A 20989-nucleotide genomic window follows, 5' to 3' on the forward strand; every position below is an offset into this window, starting at 1 on the left:
TCTATTATACTTACAAAGGGCTGAAGACCCATTGACCCTGTCATGTATAACAAGTTTTCTGAAAGTTGCACTGAAAATAAGAAACACTAGAGGGCAACCAGGATTGAATAATGGCTGAAGGCACTGCACTGAAGTGTTTTACATTTTAACGCACTGATCTGTATGTGGATTACCTTGTTATATCGATATATGTGTGTTGTTTTAACTATAATTTTTAAAGATATGATACCAGCACTCTTGTGAGCTGTCACATAGTTGTATTGGTTAAAAATTATATCTGCAGGATAGTATGCTCTGGTCATTGTACTTGTAAATATGCACTTTATGAGCTGCATAGATATTACAAATGTATTTTTTAAACTGTGTAAATGATGTGGTATGCATGCTTTTTATAATAATTGTCTTGCTTTTATGGTGACATGTATTGCACCGAATAAAGCTGATTGAAACAAAAAAAAGACAGGGAAAAAGAAGAGAGTTAAAGAAAGAGAGGGAAAGCGTGACCAAATTGAAAGAGGGGAGGAAGAACTAAACAAGAGAAGAAGTGAGAGCAAAAGGCAAGAGAGTGATCTAGACCAGAAGAGGAGACGAGTTAAGATGAACTGAAGGGAGAAAGCAGGAAGAAAAGAATAAGAGGAAGTAAAGAGTAGGGAATGAGGCGGATCTGGGAGGGAGGAGGGGAGAAAGGTGGGAAGTGGAGTAATGAGTTGAAGAAAGGGCCGGATACGAGAGGGAGTCAGATAGGGCGCGAGGCCTGCGGCGAGCAGGCAGCTATCCGCTTAAGCATGCTCCCGCCCTGAGCCCCGGGCTCTAATCCGCCCCGCGCGCTCTAATCCGCCTCCTCCCAGTTGATAAAACACAACTAAAACTGTTTCCCTATCAGAAGTACCTGTTTCCTTCTGTCCCGAGAGTGACGCTCCTGTATCTGTCTGAGCACCAAGACAAACAGTGATCTGGAATGAAACGGGTCAGTGACTCAGGAGGGCTCGCGGGGGAATTGTGTGTGTGTGCTGGATGAAGGTTTGACTGCTCTTTAAAGAGTGTAGTTAAGTAGGAATGAAATTAATTATGTAGCATTGGAAACAGCTGCTCGCGGGGGGCGGATCGGAGCAAAAGGAAAGAACGAGGGAATGAGAGCGCGAGGGAGAGAGGAAAAGGAGGCGAGGTGAGGGAGGGGGGAGAGGGTGTCAAGGAGTGGGAGGGTAGGAACAGGCCGGTGGAGGGGGGCTGGGTGAGTAAAGAAAATCAAGAAGTAGATCTCGAGAAAGGGAAATACGCATGGGGGCAGAAAAGAAAGAGTGAGTGAGAAAGAGGGACAGATAAGAAAAGAGAAAGTGCCGAGTGGTGTAGGAAGGAAACCAAAGAGGGGCAGTAAAGACATGGTGATGGATGAATAGTGGGGCGGAAGGAATGAATTTGAGAAAGAACCGGAGGAGCGAACGAGATGGGGAAGCCAGAGAAAAGAGGCCGGTGGGTGACAGAGAAAGGGGGGCACGATAGGACACGTTTGTGGAGTGCTTTACCGCAAAACCTTAAGTTTAGCAATGTCTCTCTTTAAATAGACACATCAATAACACCAATGCTAATCAAAATTCAGATGTATGGCATGAAAAAATATAATGTAATCCGTGTAAAAAAAAAAAGTACAGTAACGTTTTAATAAAGTTGCTTTAGGCCCTTTTCTAAAATTCAAAGACAGCTCGTTTAAGCACATGGCCTTCAACTTACTGATGCCGCACCTCTTTATGAAACCGCGCATGGGCGCGTAGCTGCTGCAGGTTTTTTGAGTTTTCATGGTCAGATGTAATTATCAAACCTCTTGCCATTAGTGAGACCAGACGAGCTGCAGGTCAGAAGCACAATTACAGATGCTCTCTCGGCCCGAATGTGGCTGAGGGACACACACGTGGTCATGTATGGAGAAGCGCAAGTCAAATAGGAAATGTAAAGTGTTATTCAGACCAGTTCCATACACAGCACTTCCAACACATTCCAGAAAGCAGTCACAACAAAAATAATTGAGAATTGGTGGCAACTTACGGAGGGGCTGATGACTCCCTCCATTCTAAACATTGTGTAATGAGAAAACAACACTATTGTTTCGTTCCCGAGCTACAGGGACTAACGAGGGTAAAGAGAATGTCTCCGAGCTACAGGGACTAACGAGGGTAAAGAGAATGTCTCCGAGCTACAGGGACTAACGAGGGTAAAGAGAATGTCTCCGTGTGCCTTGTGCTCGGCTGGCGCCTCGGGCATGTTTATTGCTGGAACACATGGCAATGCAAAGCCATTAATCAAGCAGGATCGCTCTGTCTCCCTTCACGCCCAGGGAGGAGGGAGATGCGATCAGAGCATCAAAGGGCTGGGTGAGAAGGGAGGGGGGAATGCAAGGAGCAGCTGTGCACGTGCACGCCATCGTGCACTCAAGCCCTAGGCCAGCAAACCATGTGGGTAGCACTTTTGAAAACCCACTTACAAAATGTCTCAAAGAGACAGCTTTCGCTGTCTCAGCGAGACCTAAAAAGACAGTGAGTTTGTAGTGTAGCAAAACGACCAGTGGAAAAGAAGTAGAAATTACTTACCTGTAGCTTTGATGTCAGTTTTATATGTGCATGTTTGTCATAATCCTGCTATGTAGTGGATTGATCTGTAATCACCTGGAAAAACTTTCCAATAAACAGAAATAGCCTTGTGCACGCCTGTAATCTGATGTAATGTAATGGAGCCCCACAGTGCACTTCAAGTATGAGGTATCTTTAGACTTTTTTGTAGATTGGTAAAGTACGACCAGCTAAACATTTACAACTTTTTTTTACACTGAGTGGGTCCAAGGAAAGTCTAAACTAGACAAATGCTAAGGGTGCCATCAGCAAAGGGTTGTTCGGCTGCTGCTGCAAGCAGCGAAGGTCGTCCCAGAGCTAGGTTGAGTGGGGGCAAAATGGCACTTCATCTAGGGCGAGAGTAAGCACTAGCCCCGCTTTCACTTATTGGGGGACGGTGGAAATCTATAATGGGCATAAACCTACACAACTAGTGTTCCAAATAAAATAACATTTTATTTTGCATCCTTCATTTCACATACACTAACATTCAAAGTAAGAAAGCAGAAGGCTCCTGAATGAAACACTTAAAGCTGTCAGTCCTACCTGTGATCCTTGTCTGGAGTCTAAAGATATCAGTGCTTAACCCAAACTCATTTGTGTTAGATAGTGAGCAGTGTCATAATCAGCCATGTCCAGCATCTGAAAATGATAGCTTATACATCCTCCATCACAAGATCCTCAACAAAGAATGTAGTACCGCAACCGACTTTTCACCCAGAAGCAATAATCACCTGCTACAAACCCACACAATACTGATCACTCTTCTACAAAACAAAGTCTCACTACCACCAAAGCCCATTCTCTAAACTGTCTACTAATAAATGCTCGATCCCTCTCTATGAACAAAGATCACATCGACTAAGACTTTGTGACTGATGCAAAACCAGACATACTAGTCATAACTGAATCATGGTTGGGGGATGATATGGCTCCATTCCTGCATGAAGCCATTCCTCTAGGCCAGAGCTTTCCAAACTCTGTGTCGCGACACAGTACTGTGTCGCCTGCAAATGGTGGGTGTGTCGCGGGATGACGCCGGTACTGCGCAGTTCGTACGCCAGACGTACGTGTAGAAAGGAGAGAGAGACTTTTAGCTGAGCACCGGCAGGCGCAGCCCACTTAAAGCTCTCTGTAAGAGTGATTCATCTCCTCGAGTGCCTGGTGGGGGCGGGGCGGGGGTGGAGATTGGGAGGGAGATGCAACACCAGCGCGTGTGAGAACTGTAGTGGCTGCACCGCTCTTTGGGCACCTGTACGGATAATGCAGCTCCTTGAGGACAGGTCCGTAGGAGGAATGCAGCTTGTGCTTATAAGAACCTCGGAAGCATCGAAGGCCTCTGTAGATCACCGCTTGCAATAGTGAACAGTGTCTAACTCGCTGAGCCATTCCTCCCCTCTCGTTCACAGTGAGTCTGGCATGCGCTTCTCAGACGCGACATACTGAACACAGTCGGCTTAGCCTGTGCTCGTCTCGTGTGTGATCTGTTGTGTTCCTCTTGGGTGTGAACATAAAATGTAGCCCCGCCTTTGCTGCTCTGAGGTGTGAGGATATTACAGTGACTCAGCTCCCGCTCTGCTCCTCTCAGGTGCGAGTCAATAAACACAACCCATCTTATACTCATCTCAGGTGTGTGACTGTTGACACAGACCACCCTATCCCCTCTAACAGGACACGCTCACCCCCGCGCCCTGTGGTGCCCCAGACGGCCTCCTGTGATTCCGGGCACCTGCTGCCCCAGCACAGCCTTCCTGCGCGTGCGCTGCCGCATCCCGTCCTTACGCCTCAGACTGCCCTGGTGATTATTTAAACTTACTCTTGGTTTATTTACATCCGTCCCGGAAACGTGGCTGCAGCTGCGTGCTGTGTGCACACTGCTGTTCTGAACCAGCACTGGCGCTGCCCATGGTCTGCTTCGTACTCTCTTTGGAGACAGGCAGACCGAAGCACCCTCTGCAGCTGCTCCTCAAACTCTGTCCTTCTCGGTCCCCGGCAGGTGCTCTTATCTGTCCCCAGCTGTAGTGCACTCTTTCTGCTGCAGTCAGCCCTTGTACACTGTCATTTAAGTTTCAACCAGTCCTGGTACAGACGTTTGCTTCTGGTGCGCTCTGTCTTCATCTGCTGTCAGCCCTTGTACACTCCTTTTAGCTGCAGACATATATATAAGTGCAGCTAAAAAGACAGTGTACAAGGGCTGGCAGCAGATAAGGACAGATATATACATATGTCTTTATTTGCTGTCATCCCTTGTACACCGTCTTTTTAGCTGCAGCCAGTCCTGGTGCCCTCTTTTTATCTGCAGTTAGTTCTGGTGCACCCCGTGCATATATGTTAGTTTACTGTAGTTAATCACTGTGCGCTCTCCTTATCTGCCCCCAGTCATACTGCACTTCCTCCTTCTGTGGTGTTCCCTTGTGTGCTCCGTCCTTATCTGCGGTCAGCTCTTGCACACGGTCTGCTAAGCTGCAGCCAGTGCAGCTTGGTGCACTCTCTACTTATCTGCAGCCTTGCGCACTCTCTCTTTGTCTGCAGCCTGGTGCACTCTTACCTCATCTGCAGCCTGGTGCACTCTCTGGTGCACATCAAATGTCAGACTGTCTTCCCACAATTGCTGCTTGTTTGGAAATTGGTGTTTACTTTTAGTTCTCTGACTGCAAAGTGAGAGTATTTTGTGAAAGATTAAGTGAAGTGTACGAATCGACAACTTCACCGTTAACAATGTCGCCGCTGATGTGGGTTTCTATGATGGAAAACAAAAATAAACGCAGCTTTTTGCTGACATACTCTACCACAGATGTGCTCTACCAAATGTTACATGTAAAAGGTCAAATTGAAAGTGTCCCGAAAATAAATGACTGTTTGATTGTTGTTGTGTTCTTTGATTGTTACACTTGGTGGGCGTCTGTGATGCCAAAGTAGGCATGGTTTATTATAGTGTGCAGAAGTCTGTAAAAATGACACTTGGTGATGTTCTGTGACCTCACGGTTGATGGGTTCCACATCTTCACAGTTGTCTCGGTCCCAATATTAATGACATGACAGTTCATTGTGTCTGTCTTCATAATTGGCTTTGTCCTGTAATTCACCAAATTACACTTGATGGGGTTCCATGCCTTCACAATTGTCTCAGTTCATGAAATCACAGTTGATGGTTTCCATATCTTCACAGTTTTCATCGTCCCTTGATTTATGGCAGAACACTTTTTATAAACCTATTTAAGCAATTTCAGAGCAAATGACCATTTTTGGTTCTCAAAATGTAGCACCCCAAATTTTACCATGTTACAATGCCTTGTACAGTTCAACATAAGATTTTACCTCAAAGTGCTGAATGGAAAAACATATGACTCGTCTTATTTTCTGTTGGCTTTTGGTGCGCTGCGGAGAGCGGTCCCACTGAGTTCAATGCGCAGAGACCGGCTGATAAGTTGCATGATTGTTTTACCACTCACAATTCCCCCTTCCTGAACGGATTTTTGTATAACTCATATTCAGCAAGGCAACTGGCGGACTTTGTGCATGGTTGAAAGGGTTGGCAGTGAGTGCACCCGCCCTTTTTGTGCCGTAAATCACTGGGGCATGTGTCAATGTGTGCATGATTATATTCTTGTTTCAGGCACAAACCTAACCTTACACCCAGTTTTGCCAGTCACTGTCTTTGTTAGAACAGATTCACACACACCCCCCCCCCCGAACCCCTCTTAGGTGGTTCCAGATAGCTCGCTCGCTACACTGTGTTACCGTGTCGCAAAATGATGCATGTCTAAAAAGTGTGTCACCAACATGAAAAGTTTGGAAAGCTGTGCTCTAGGCTATCAAACAATCACCCAAAATCGTATAGGCAAAAAAGGAGGTGGTCTAGCTGTTTTCAGGCAAACATTACATATCACTAAAGTTGACGACATCACCATAAAGAATTGTGAAGCTCTTCTCACCAGATGTAATCCTGCACCGTCTTCCTGCATCAGGATTGTCCACAAACCCACACACATCGCTGGACATATCCTATATGTCATTTTTGCTAATACCAAACTAGTTACCTTTCAAACAATAACTCCGGTCACATGGTCAGACCACCACTTGCTTGCTTTCCAACATAAAACAACACTAAGTGACTCACCTAAAACTACCTATCGGCCGTGGAACAAACTCAATTTGGAACACTTTGAAACACAACTAACATCCACTACAAGTCTAGACACAATAAATTCTGTTCAAAAACGATATGAGAGGCTACAGGAAGCTTTTGACATCCTGATACAACTCAAAACCACACAATAGAACAAAAGAAACAAGCATTTGCACTGCAATAGGTCTCGCATTTATAGGAGTTTGAGCTATTGGCATTGTAAATGACAATGCCTTTTATTTAAGTTTGGTTTTTTTAAAACATAAATAAAAGGCACTGTCATTCATAATGCCAATAGCTCAAACTCGTATAACTGCGAGACCTATTGCAATGCAAATGCTTGTCCTTCCATTCCATCGAAAACAGAACACGGAGAAGAAGAGATTTTTCCACTCTGTTGTAGACGGCCATAAATAGTGCTCTATATTTAACCCCCGTGACACCCAGGTCGCACAATCTACATGACAGTTGTTGTATTTCTAGTTAGCGCTGTTTCCGCTGATAGCGCAGCGCCATAAATAAAACACACACTTGTTCACACCTGTACTGCGTATTGCGTTACATCAGGTAACAAGAGAATGCCATTCTGAGACGCATTACGTGTGCCCGTGTGCTGGCAGTATGCCAATCACACATGTGCCCTCTGGTTGTGTAGAAAACAGAGCTGGCGCCCCCGCGCTGCACGGGGTGCAATGTGTGTGAAAATTCTTGTAATCATGAAAATAGTACCTGGTGTGGAACCCAGTGCACCGTTTATTAATAAACAGAGCCGCCTCTATGTACCATGGTAACCAGTACAACAAGCGGAGGGTCAGTGAGAGCTTTGAGAGGTGGAGGGGACACCGAGCACAGAGGGAGGAGTGCAGGAGGGGTGCGAGATCTCTGGGTGGATGAGATGTGGATAAAGACAGCTCTGAAAGGAAGAGAGTGGAGGAGATATCTAGAACAGAGAGGGGAGGGGGAGATCACAGAGGAGTGGGTGGTGGAGGGGAGCGAGAGTGTCCGGGTAGAGAAGGGCAGTAAAGAAATGAGCGAGGGTGGAGAGAGTGCATTCCCCAAAAAGTTGAAAGAGGTGAAAATTCCAAACATCTGTGTCGGATTTCATCGGATGACATAATTATCACATCTGACATGGGCCACTTACTGTAATCAGGCTCCTGGCCTCTCGCCTGGGCCGGTACATTCTGCTTTCTGTTATTCATGATTGGGGTAGGGAGAGGTTAGCCTTGGTTTGCCCCTCCCCCACGCGACCCCCCAGCTTCAAAACTGTTAATTGCTTATGCGATACATGACGGATGTTCAGATAAAGGCCCCCGGACGAATATATACTATCCCATCTATAACACCAAATAAAGAGACTCGAAAGTAAATATATTTAAGTATTAATATTTCCCGAAATTCACTCATCTCGACCGGTTGAAAAGGCGCGCACAAATCTTTGCATGCTGGCTGTCTTTCCACTCCACATCTCTGCTGCAAGTTCCCTCCTTACAATCCTTTCCAGAAGAAAGTAGCCAGCATTACTCTGGGAGAGTAAAACCTTGGGGCAGTATACATTTGCAATGACGTACCTGGAATTAAGTTTATATAAAGTCAAATACAGTCACAAAACAAGGCCTCTGGCTCGTATGGCCACGGTAATTTTAAACGTGCAAGTCGCGTTTTTGTGTATGCCCGCTTTAGTTGAGGTGAGACGTGGAACAAAGGAGAACTTCATTTTTTTTGTTCATTAAAAAAAAAAAGCAGTTTGAGGGTAAATAGGGGTTTTAAGAGAGAGAAAGGGAACAGGAAAGTGGAGGATGTTAGAGAAAGTACTTTACGTTGTGTGTGGAGATATGGCCATATTGGAAGGAAGCAAACCATGGACGGGAGAGGAGGATGGTAGAGAAAGTGTAGTAGGTGGTGTGCTGTGTCTGCCTGCTGCTGACGTGGCGTCGCTGGTCTGGTTCCTGTAAAGCTTTGTCACAACGACTTGTTAATTGATGTTAATGAGAGCGCCTGAGGGCTTCATTACATTTGTGTAAAACTTTGGCTTATGGAGAACCGAAGGTTATTGCAAGTGGAGACAGTGTGCTGTGTATGCCTGCAAAAACTGTAAACCAGCAGCGTTAAACCAGCAGCGTCGCAAAAGGCAAAGCTAAAGGCAGGATGCTTAGTATATTAAAACACTAAACATCCATAAGTGCACTCTGCTAAACTCACGAGGGAATGACTGACCGTGGTAGGGTATGTGCGTGTGTGAAAGTAATCGCGATCGCGATCACATCAAAGCGGCCGTGCGGCCCGCGAAAGTGAAAGCAAACGAGTGCTTTCAGGCCTCCAAATGGTGCGCGCGCCCGGCCGACGCACATGCACTGTATTTGGAGGCCTGAAAAGCCACTGTTTGCACTTCCAAAACTCGCTTACTATAAGTCTCGCCAGAGCAGCGCTAAAGCGCTGTCTCAGGCGAGACCTAAAAAAGCACCTTGGCGAAGCATAGAGATAAAGGACATAAAACAACAAGTTAGAAAGCTGCAACGTACCTGGCTCAAAACAAACGCCAAACAAGACAAACTTCACCTACGAACAATTAACAGATTATACAAGTCAGCTATCAAAAAAGCTAAGAAAAGGTTATATTCAGACACAATTCAAAATGCTAAATGTGCAAATAAAGAATTCTATAAAATACTCAATGAATTTTGCAAACCGAATTGCCTAGAAGGAACTCATCCTGTTACTCAAGATTTCACAGAAAAACTGGCAAATTATTACACGGATAAAGCAGACACATTGGACTCATACTTAAAACAGAAACAAAGCACCAGCACCAACGCTTGTACAAAACAACAATCCAAGAATACTCTAACCCAGCCTCTCCGTTCCTTCCAACACATCTCACACAATGAATTTATGAACCTGTTCAAAGCAAGCAGGCCTGCTGGCAGCCCTTCTGACCGGTGTCCACCACAAACTTTCAAGACAATTCTTTTAACAACCTCTGCTGCCACTCCAGTAAGACGAATTATCAACGATTCCTTAACTACCGGAACTCAAAAAATCACCCTTTACTGAAGAAAACAAACTTGGACCCTCTGAACCCTGACAACTACAGACCCATTACAAATGGACCTTTCCTTGGCAAACTGATAGAAAGAGCAGCGTTCGCCCAGATGTCACAATTCATTGAAGAGAATGACACACTCGCAGACATCCACACGGAATTCCGTCCGGGAAGTGGCACAATCTGCCCTCTTTGCCATCTGGGATGACCTGAAGAATATAGTTGACCGCAACGGGGTTGCTGCGCTACTCCTCTTGGACCTCTCGGCTACCTTTGACACGGTTGACCATGAAACACTGATACAAAGACACTACGAAGCCGGCATAGAGGGAACTGCTCTAGATTGGATCGCGTCCTACCTTCAAAACTAATATCATCCATACCCCACCTTTCTCGTCCAAACCGTACTCCACAAAAGCAGGGGTCCCTCAAGGCTCTATCATCTCGCCCATGCTTTTCAACATCTACATGAAGTCATTACCGGTACTGATCAATAAATCTCACCTCACGTGCTATAACTATGCAGATGACAAGCAAATACTCCTTCAACTGGAATGCCCCCAAGACATTGGAAAATCGCCAATTTTCAGTTGTCTCAGAGCCGTGAATCAGTGGATGACTTGGAGCCATCTCAAATTGAATACGTCCAAACCGGAAATACTCATGTGTGGTGATTGGAAACATTATGACCCGCTTGCCGCCTGGCCTGATGAACTGGGATCACCGCCTAAAGTATCGTAGGAAGTAAGACACCTCGGAATGACCATGGACTCCAAGCTGTCGATGAATGCCCAAGTGGACAAACTAGCAAGATCAAGCTTCGTCACTAGAAAAACGCTGCCACTAATTTTCCCACATTTGGGATTTCTACACAAGGTCCAAGCTACCATCTCCCTCGTTCTGTCTAAACTCGATTACGCCAAAAGCCTCTACCACGGATCACCTTTAACAACCATGAAAAGACTACAACGGATTCAGAACTCGGCTGCCAGACTACTCTTGCATATCAAACCGCAACACCACATCTCACCTGCCTTGAAAGCCCTGCATTGGTTACCGGTTGCCAGAAGATCAACGTTCAAGCTGCTTTGTATTATCCACAAAGCGATACATGGAATGGGACCGCTCTTCATCAGGAATAAAATCACAAAATACATTCATCATAGGAACCTCCGCTCTAGAGTGGCACCTCGCCTCAAAATCCCAAAATACAAGAAAAAACCATGGGTGGCCCATCCTTCTCTGTTCAAGCAGCCAAACTATGGAACTCTTTACCCCCCAACATAAGATCCACCGACCACCAACTTATCTTCAGAAAACTACTCAAGAATTGGCTCTTTCGCACACAAGCACCATACGCAAAGAGAAATTTACAGCATATTCCTCTGTAAATAAGCATTTATTTTCACTATAGATATGGACCTATCATTGTGTATTGCTTTGTATAAACATGTAGAATAATTATGTTGTTGAAAATAAATAAATAAATAAAAATCATCTTTGGTCTACATGTACTTACTTCCATTGTGCATCTATGTACCTTCCATGTACTTGGATCTGTGTGTCTGTTACTTTTCTCCTGAAAAAGCATATTCAATAAACTACCCTATTTCTCATCCTGTACCTCTATCAATATCTTTAATCTACATATACTTACCTCCCTTATGCATCTATATACTTTCAATGTACTTATGGATCTATATATTTATCACTTTCTTCTAATTTAGCATTTCAAATGCACTATCCTATTTCTCAGCCTATACTTCTCTCAATATATCCTCTGGCCCAACCTTCTGACTCATCTCAAACTTCTTTCTACTGCTCTTTCCAGCGCACTACCCTATATCTCACCCTATACATCTATCAATATATCCTCTACATCCACTCTCTCCTTTAGCCCAAACCCCATACGACTACTATGATCCCCAAATTAACCCTTTCTAGACTCTCTCCTACTCTACCCCTCCTTGCATCATCTGACAACTCTTTTACTATACCGATCCCCAAAACAAACCTTTCTAAACTCTTCCTCTCAAAAACCCCTTTTTACTCATCCAAAAGCCTCCTCCTACTGCTATGACATAAAAAAAAATCCTTCTCTCTTCTATCCCTCCACTATCCTTTTCAATCAAAATAACAGACTAACATGCATATTTCACTATACTAATTCACCACTAATCCATTATGGGTTCCAGAGTAGCGTGCTACTCGCCAATAAAGCGTTTCAACACCCCATTAGGGTTACCAGCGCTATATAAATGCAAACCTTTTTGCTTTTTCTACCCCTCCCCAACTCCTCTCAATCCAAATAACCGACTAACATATCCACCACTCAAATGACTTTCATGTATTTATTTATTTTATTTACAAAGTTTTATATAGAGCCAGCTAGACCCGTGGGTATCAGAGTGCTTTACATACACAAAGGAAAAGAAAAATTGCATAACATCACAGGACATGAGGATGCATAAAGATAAAAGCAAAGACAAAATACTTAAGTATCCAGTGAGGGGAGAAAGATGCAGGTGGTTTTCACCGTCCGATAATCTCCATCCTTGCAGGTCAGAGTGAGGGGAAGAGTCCGTTAGGGTATTGATGCCTGGGTTGGTTGACTTGGTCGGTAAAGTATTGGTTGAGGAGAAGGATTTTCAGGTCCTTTTTGAAGCAAGTGAAGGAGTGGTTGCATCTGAGGTCACTAGGGAGTGCGTTCCACATCCTGGGTACGTTACCAGAGAAGGACCGGCACCGGGTCGTTTTCTTTTTCAGTTTCGGGGGGATGAGAAGAAGTGAGTTGGTGCTTCTCATAGTTCTGGATTTTCCTGCTTTTACTAGTTTGCTGTTTAGGTAGTCTGGGGATTATGTTTCACCATACTAATTCACCACTAATCCTTATGGGTTCAGGGTAGAGTGCTACTCGCCAATAAAGCGCTTCAAAACTCCATCAAGGGGTAGCAAGCGCTATATAAATACAAACCTCTTTCCCTCTTCTATCCGGCAACCTACCCTTCTCTATCCAAATAACTGAATAGCATATCCACCACTCAAATTACTTCATATTTCACTATATTATTTTCAACACTAATCCTTTATGGGTTATGGAGTGGCGAGCTACTCGCCAGAAAAGCACTTCAACACCCATCAGGGGTAACAGGTGCTACATGAATACAAACCTTTCTTCCCCTTTTATCTCTCCGCTATCCTTCTCACTCCAAATAACGGACTAATATCCACCACTCAAATTACTTTCATATTTCACCATACTAATTCACCACTAATCCTTTATGGGTTTCCGGAGTAGCGTGCTTCAACACCTCAGCAGGGGTAACAAGTGCTATATAAATACAAACCTTTTTTTTTTTCCTCTTCTATCCTTCTGCTATCATTCCAAATCCAAATAACTGACTAACCTATACACCACTTACAATTTACTTGCATGTTTCACTATACTAATTCAACACTAATCCTCTATGGGTCCCGGAGTAGCATGCTACTCGCCGGAAAAGCGCTTTGACGCCTCGTCAGGGGGAGTAAGCGCTATATAAATGCAATTAAAATACAATTACAATCCAATATTTAATTACACACATTCACAATTAGAGGCACTTGAAGATATAGTTATTAAGACCAGAACTACAACATTATTTTGGTTATGCGCCAAAGTGTGTATCCAAAACCAAGTTTCAGGAAAGATGTTTAGCCACCAGACTAGATCTGCTCTAGGTGGAAAATGGCATTTCACCTTTCTAGAGATTGAGACCCACACACTCTCCAACTCAATTTTAGAACCACGAAAAGAGGCTCACTGTTAGATCAAAACTTCTCAGGACCCACATTCTCAAGCCAATTTTAGAACAACTGACAGTATTCCTCATTGAACGCTGCCTATCCATGCGGGAAACAATTACAAAGCTATTTGAGAGGATTCTGACCACAGGCGACTTCAAAGACAGCTGCCACATCTGAACCAGAGGATTTATTTTCCTCTAGTTTCAGTGACTGCAGAGCTACTGGATTTCTGGACTAAATGGGATTACAGATAAATCAGAAGATGATGCCAAACTGATTTTGTTGTTGAAGAGTAGTCCATGTTCTCAAAATGGGATCTTATTCGACATATGCCACTGAGTCAGTATCAACCAGGCCTTTTTCTACTGGAGAAAGCTTAGAACTGTGCAAATTCTGCCTGCATGCTTCAACACCCATGTAATCTTCAATTGTGCTGTGAAAGTCGAAGTCATCACTGCTTCTGCAATACCCATGTTGCAGTTCCCCTTCGCCCAGAGTAAAGGGATGTACAGTGCCAGCAGGTACTCGTATCTCATGGTACCGGACACTTCCATTTAGTCTGAATTGATGACGTCTGAGTTCATTGGTAAATAACTTCCACTCAATCTGTAGATGTCAAATAAAATCCCATGTCATCATTTCTTCCCAGTGCTTAAATGCCAGCATTGTTAGTCCTGCGTGACAAATAAATGTGGCATCCAAGCATGTAAAGCAGGGTTGGCACCAAGAATCTATCAAAGATTTACATGCTTTAAGTTAATATGTCATCTAGTGTTTTATTGGGAAATTGCCCTCATTGTACAGGTATTTACGAAGGCGGGAAGGAGGACGTCAGGTAGGGAACATGACGGTCACAATGCCATCCTTCACAGGTTTGCACGAAACGCCTTTTGATCATTCGGATATCTCTCGAAAAACGGAGCATCTCTTATCGGCAGATTCATGTACGTATCACTTGCATGGCTGGTGTCTGAGGTCCTAACCCACCCAGGCGTCAGCAGATTCCTGTACGTATCACTTGCATGGCTGGTGTCTGAGGTCCTAACCCACCCAGGCGTCAGCAGATTCCTGTACGTATCACTTGCATGGCTGGTGTCTGAGGTCCTAACCCACCCAGGCGTCAGCAGATTCCTGTACGTATCACTTGCATGGCTGGTGTCTGAGGTCCTAACCCACCCAGGCGTCAGCAGATTCCTGTACGTATCACTTGCATGGCTGGTGCCTGAGGTCCTAACCCACCCAGGCGTCAGCAGATTCCTGTACGTATCACTTGCATGGCTGGTGTCTGAGGTCCTAACCCACCCAGGCGTCAGCAGATTCCTGTACGTATCACTTGCATGGCTGGTGCCTGAGGTCCTAACCCACCCAGGCGTCAGCAGATTCCTGAACGTATCACTTGCATGGCTGGTGCCTGAGGTCCTAACCCACCCAGGCGTCAGCAGATTCCTGTACGTATCACTTGCATGGCTGGTGCCTGAGGTCCTAACCCACCCAGGCGTCAGCAGATTCCTGTACGTATCACTTGCATGGCTGGTGTCTGAGGTCCTAACCCACCCAGGCGTCAGCAGATTCCTGTACGTATCACTTGCATGGCTGGTGTCTGAGGTCCTAACCCACCCAGGCGTCAGCAGATTCCTGTACGTATCACTTGCATGGCTGGTGTCTGAGGTCCTAACCCACCCAGGCGTCAGCAGATTCCTGTACGTATCACTTGCATGGCTGGTGTCTGAGGTCCTAACCCACCCAGGCATCAGCAGATTCCTGTACGTATCACTTGCATGGCTGGTGTCTGAGGTCCTAACCCACCCAGGCGTCAGCAGATTCCTGTACGTATCACTTGCATGGCTGGTGTCTGAAGTCCTAACCCACCCAGGCGTCAGCAGATTCCTGTACGTATCACTTGCATGGCTGGTGCCTGAGGTCCTAACCCACCCAGGCGTCAGCAGATTCCTGTACGTATCACTTGCATGGCTGGTGTCTGAGGTCCTAACCCACCCAGGCGTCAGCAGATTCCTGTACGTATCACTTGCATGGCTGGTGCCTGAGGTCCTAACCCACCCAGGCGTCAGCAGATTCCTGAACGTATCACTTGCATGGCTGGTGCCTGAGGTCCTAACCCACCCAGGCGTCAGCAGATTCCTGTACGTATCACTTGCATGGCTGGTGCCTGAGGTCCTAGCCCACCCAGGCGTCAGCAGATTCCTGTACGTATCACTTGCATGGCTGGTGCCTGAGGTCCTAACCCACCCAGGCGTCAGCAGATTCCTGTACGTATCACTTGCATGGCTGGTGTCTGAGGTCCTAACCCACCCAGGCGTCAGCAGATTCCTGTACGTATCACTTGCATGGCTGGTGTCTGAGGTCCTAACCCACCCAGGCGTCAGCAGATTCATGTACGTATCACTTGCATGGCTGGTGTCTGAGGTACTAACCCACCCAGGCGTCAGCAGATTCATGTACGTATCACTTGCATGGCTGGTGTCTGAGGTCCTAACCCACCCAGGCGTCAGCAGATTCCTGTACGTATCACTTGCATGGCTGGTGCCTGAGGTCCTAACCCACCCAGGCGTCAGCAGATTCCTGTACGTATCACTTGCATGGCTGGTGCCTGAGGTCCTAACCCACCCAGGCGTCAGCAGATTCCTGTACGTATCACTTGCATGGCTGGTGTCTGAGGTCCTAACCCACCCAGGCGTCAGCAGATTCCTGTACGTATCACTTGCATGGCTGGTGTCTGAGGTCCTAACCCACCCAGGTGTCAGCAGATTCATGTACGTATCACTTGCATGGCTGGTGTCTGAGGTCCTAACCCACCCAGGCGTCAGGTTGTTAAACACACACCCTCACAAATTTGGCCATGGCATCTCACAGCGCAGGTAACAGAAAACTCATAATAGGGGCTTTTCAGGAACACCTCCACTAATGCTTCCAATGAAAAGTAAATGTTTTCACAGGACAAGGCACCGCTCTCTTTTTCGGCTAAATTCAAGAATTCAGAAAATCAAGCCACAGATTTGATGAAATTATGGGTTATAGTTCCAGAATTTATCATTAATGGGGAGCACATTGAAAGCCTTAATAATGGACAAATTCGTTATTATATACAAGGCTTGTATGACAGTATCCAAAGGCAGACCAACGCTGATAACTGTGTTCATGAGAGAGCATCAATGGGTATCACTTGATGGTTATAGCCATCTCTAATGCAGGAAGTAACCTAGTGCATGCTTCGATCTGAAGGAGGCTGTCATCATTTTCACAAGGAAGACCGCGTGACGTTCAAATGATCAGATGGATGGCACTGCATGGCTGTCATTGCTTCCTGTGTCATGTGGTACACAGGAAGCAGGCAGGTATCCCACCCCCATATGCACACAAGATTGACTTGCATCCAGTGCCCTCACTCTCTACATCTCCCCAGGACCACAAATGCAACATGGCTGTCAAGAACTCAAGCTACACCATCGGGTGGCAGTTGGTGGAATGCACCAGTACAGTTTTATGTGGATATGTGACATCACGGTTTCCAATTACTTCCGTAAACCAGGAGATAGCATTTTAGATACTGGAGAAATCATGTATTTCTGGTTCACAGATGCAAAGAATCCTAGAGAAGAAAAAACATTTCCCCTTCTTCTCCTTACCTAGACTGGAGCGGGTGCTGGAGCGCTCAATGATGGTATGTTTGCTAGGGTTGTTCAATACAGAGCGCTTAGCCAGGGAGATGTCGGCTGTAACACGTGTAATGGAGATCCTAGGAGAGGACATAAATAAATCAAAGGTAAATTATTAGGAAGAGCATACAACAGAGCACTCAAGGGTTGCTAAGCAGACCCTAGTGCTTACCAACTAGACCCCGAAGAATGCAGTCAGTTGCTAGGACTCTCCAAGCGGATGTCAGGAATTGTTCTAAATTGCTACCTTTGAACATTTCGGGGGCGGGGGGTTTTGGTGGTATTTGGTTGACATACCAAAGGAATTGTCCAAATTCGAACAACCGGTAGAAAGAAGGCTTTGGCGCAACTTTACCAAGGATGCCCGATAACACAGCGTGCGAAGCTAAAGGTTGCCCTGCGGTATACCATAATGATGTAAAACAGTACTTCTTTGGGTAGTTACAAACTTCAACATTTGAATGCCTTTGCCCACCTGCATGGCCCACTTCTGGCACAACTACCATTACATTTCTTGGACACAGTTCAAAGACTATAGCAGGGTTATAAAACTTTTTGGGCATAACAGCTACTTATGGTCAATGAAACTCTTCAAGAGCTACAACTATTTTAGGTGTTGTAATAATGTCCACATCAGACAAGATTACATTATAGGCCACCTTATGCAAGATTACTAGCAGTGATCACCTCAGTGCATCAAGCACGGTTGCCAGCAGTAATGTAAGAAAATGAGTTACTTACCTGTAACTACGGTTATCCAGTATTGGTATCTTTCATAGATTCACATGCCTGAATCATTCTCCATCGTCGAGATGGGAGTCCCACTGTAACATAATCAAGCAGTGTTTAAATAATGCCATAGGCTATAATGGCCCTGGGCCATGCATTACATAGCCTATCTATGTCCTTTTAAAAAAAGGAGTCAATGTTGAATGCAGCCAATCAGCTGCTAGCACCCTGTAGAACCTTCCCAGAAGAGGCAGTTTCCCTCAGATTTCTCCAGTACAAGTGAGAAGTGAGTATCTTGGTAAATAACAAGGAAACATCCTCTACGGGGAAGAGGGTGGGTGCATGTGAATCAATGAAAGATACCAATACTGGATAACTGTAGTAACAGGTAAGTAACTTATTTTCTTATCCAGTATTGGAGTATCTTTCATAGATTCACAGGCCTGAGTCAGAGCAGCGAGCAGTCACCTCCAATAATATCTTGTCTGTTGAGGATGGTGGGTGACTTTTTTTTTTCTAAAACATAGTGAACTCCAAGTTTGAGGTAATACCAGAAGCCATTTAAAGGCTATACCTATGCGAGCTGTTTTTTGTCTTTTTTTCGATAAAAGGGGTCGGAAGAAAAGAAATGCACCGAACACAATCATAAGTTATTGCTTATATACGCACATTTTCATATACAAACCAATAGCAAAGGAAAAAAACTGCTTAACTTGTAATACACTTTATCTAGTAATGCTTCACATCATTAAGAACATGTAAGCATATGAAATCACAATTAACTGGGTAGTGGGTGGTTCCCAGGCTAGGATGGCGTCGATCTTGGGCTGTAGAGGGGCGACCTGGCCGCTTCCGACCTGGTGCCCCAGGTAGACTACCGAACCTTGCCCAATCTGGCACTTGCTGGCTTTCACGGTGAGGCCTGCCTGGCGCAGGGCGGTTAGCACCCTCCGGAGGTGCTGGAGGTGCTCACTCCATTCGGAACTGAAAACTGCGATATCGTCTAGATAGGCAGCGCTGAACTGTTCCAGCCCGGCCAGGACTCTATTTACCAATCGCTGAAAGGTGGCCGGGGCATTTTTCATCCCGAAGGGCATCACGCGAAAGCGATAGTGCCCATCCGGGGTGGAGAAGGCGGACCGCTCCTTGGCTCTTTCTGTGAGCGCAATTTGCCAATAGCCGCAGGTGAGATCGAATGTGCTGAGGAACCGAGCAGCCCCGAGTCGGTCAATGAGCTCGTCGGCTCGGGGAATGGGGTGGGCATCGGCTCGGGTGACTTCATTGAGTCCCCGGTAGTCCACGCAGAAGCGGAGTTCTGGGGCGACACCGGGGGCAGCTGCTTTCGGGACCAGGACCACGGGGCTGGCCCAGGGACTGTCTGAGGGTTCCATCACTCCCAAGGTCAACATCTTCGAGACCTCGGCCTGAATGCAGGACCGGACTCGATCAGGGACTCGGTAGGCTCGGTGTTTCACCGGTGGGCTGTCTCCGGTGTCCACGTCATGGACACACCAGTCGGTGACTTGGGGGACCAGAGAGAATAGGTCGGAAAACTGCCCTAGGAGCTGGCGGCAATCCGCACGTTGCTGGGAAGTGAGGGATGGGGAGAGGTTCACTCCTTCCACAGAGCCATCCTTCTTTTTGGTACACAGGAGATCAGGGAGGGGATCCGACTCCTCTTCGGCCCCGTCATCGGTGGCCAGCAGGAGGCTCAGTTCCGTCCGCACAAAGTGAGGCTTCAGGCGGTTCATGTGAAGGACCCGGAGGGGGTCCCGGGGGGACTGGACGTCCACCAAGTACGTGACCTGGCTCTTCCGCTCAATCAGATCAGATTCAGATTTTAATGTCTTTATTTCGATAATAAAATCATAAAAGACAGCAGAATTTACACAAACAGTTTAGGCCATACTTTACAAACGCCATATACTGACCAGTTTACAAATAATTATACACACGATAAAAGCTATACATTAAAAATAATCCTTGTTAAACATCCCATTTTTTTTTTAAAACATAAAATCAATAAATAAAACCATCTTAAAATACTATACAATATCCATCTTTGGATAGGATGTTTTAAGTACGAATCATATAATCAAACATTTCTAACTATTTATGGGCTCTAATGATCCAAACCCAGCCCAGGAATTTCGCTGTGCTCACCGCAAACAACTCTGAGGTATTGGTCTTTAATGCCCGAATCGCCTCCGCGGACCTACTACAAGTAAGGCGTTGAAACAGAGGTTTTAACCATTTTCTACGAGGGTCGTTGTACATGGGGCAGGCAAATAAGAGGTGGCCCTCTGACTCCTTATGACCAGGACACCATTTACAAAATTCAGTTACTCCAGTGCCCCAATTTTTAGTGAATGTATTCAAGGGCAAAGAACCCACCCGAAACTGATGGTAGAGTTTCTTATCTAGCGGCCTGGTAATGATATCCCAATAGATCTCACGGGAAGGATCCAGCTTGTTAGCCAGGAACCTGCCTGTTAGACTTGTGGAACTGGAAGCAGACACTAAGCTTTGTCGAACCGAGGCCCAGTACAATGCTTTAAATTCTTGTTTGGAGGGAAACACATTGGTTCCAGGAGACAACCACAGCTGTTCCAGACCCATTTCAACCAAAATGGTTCTAACCGTGCGTAGCCATGGAATTCTCCCGGATCCCTCCATGGACCTTACTTCGACAAGCTCATTAGCAAATAAGGCAAGGTCAGGGGAAGACCAAATCCGTCTCCAAAAGGCGACCAGTCTGAACCTCGCCATCTCGTTAATTGGGTTACAACCTAAGTCCAAGCAAAGGGGTATAGATGGGGTTGATTGCGGAAGCCCCACTAGATTCCGCAAGAACTTACACTGTGCTTTAAACAGACTAGAAAGATCCATGTACGCCCAAAGATCCGCTCCATATAAGATAGCAGCGTTAATCTTTGCGTCGTAGATTTTTAGCGCAGGGTGCACACGTTTAGTAATGGATCTCTTTTGTTCCCTAAGGAGACAGCCAGTTAAGCGGGCCAGTTTAAGC

General features: G+C 45.7%; 1 protein-coding gene across 3 annotated transcripts in view; it reads right to left on the reverse strand.

Moving 5' to 3' along the window:
- LOC146839431 (voltage-dependent L-type calcium channel subunit beta-1-like) overlaps positions 1–20989 on the reverse strand; it is a 269660-nt gene that overhangs the window by 42296 nt on the left and 206375 nt on the right. For all 3 annotated transcript variants that reach the window (XM_085651479.1, XM_085651480.1, XM_085651481.1), the window contains one exon: positions 17203–17312. In XM_085651479.1, the coding sequence (XP_085507605.1) occupies positions 17203–17312 (110 nt within the window). The remainder of the gene's footprint in view (positions 1–17202; positions 17313–20989) is intronic.

The sequence above is a fragment of the Triturus cristatus genome, chromosome 4_1, assembly GCF_964204655.1.
Source record: "Triturus cristatus chromosome 4_1, aTriCri1.1, whole genome shotgun sequence".
Classification (NCBI taxonomy): Eukaryota; Metazoa; Chordata; class Amphibia; order Caudata; family Salamandridae; genus Triturus; species Triturus cristatus.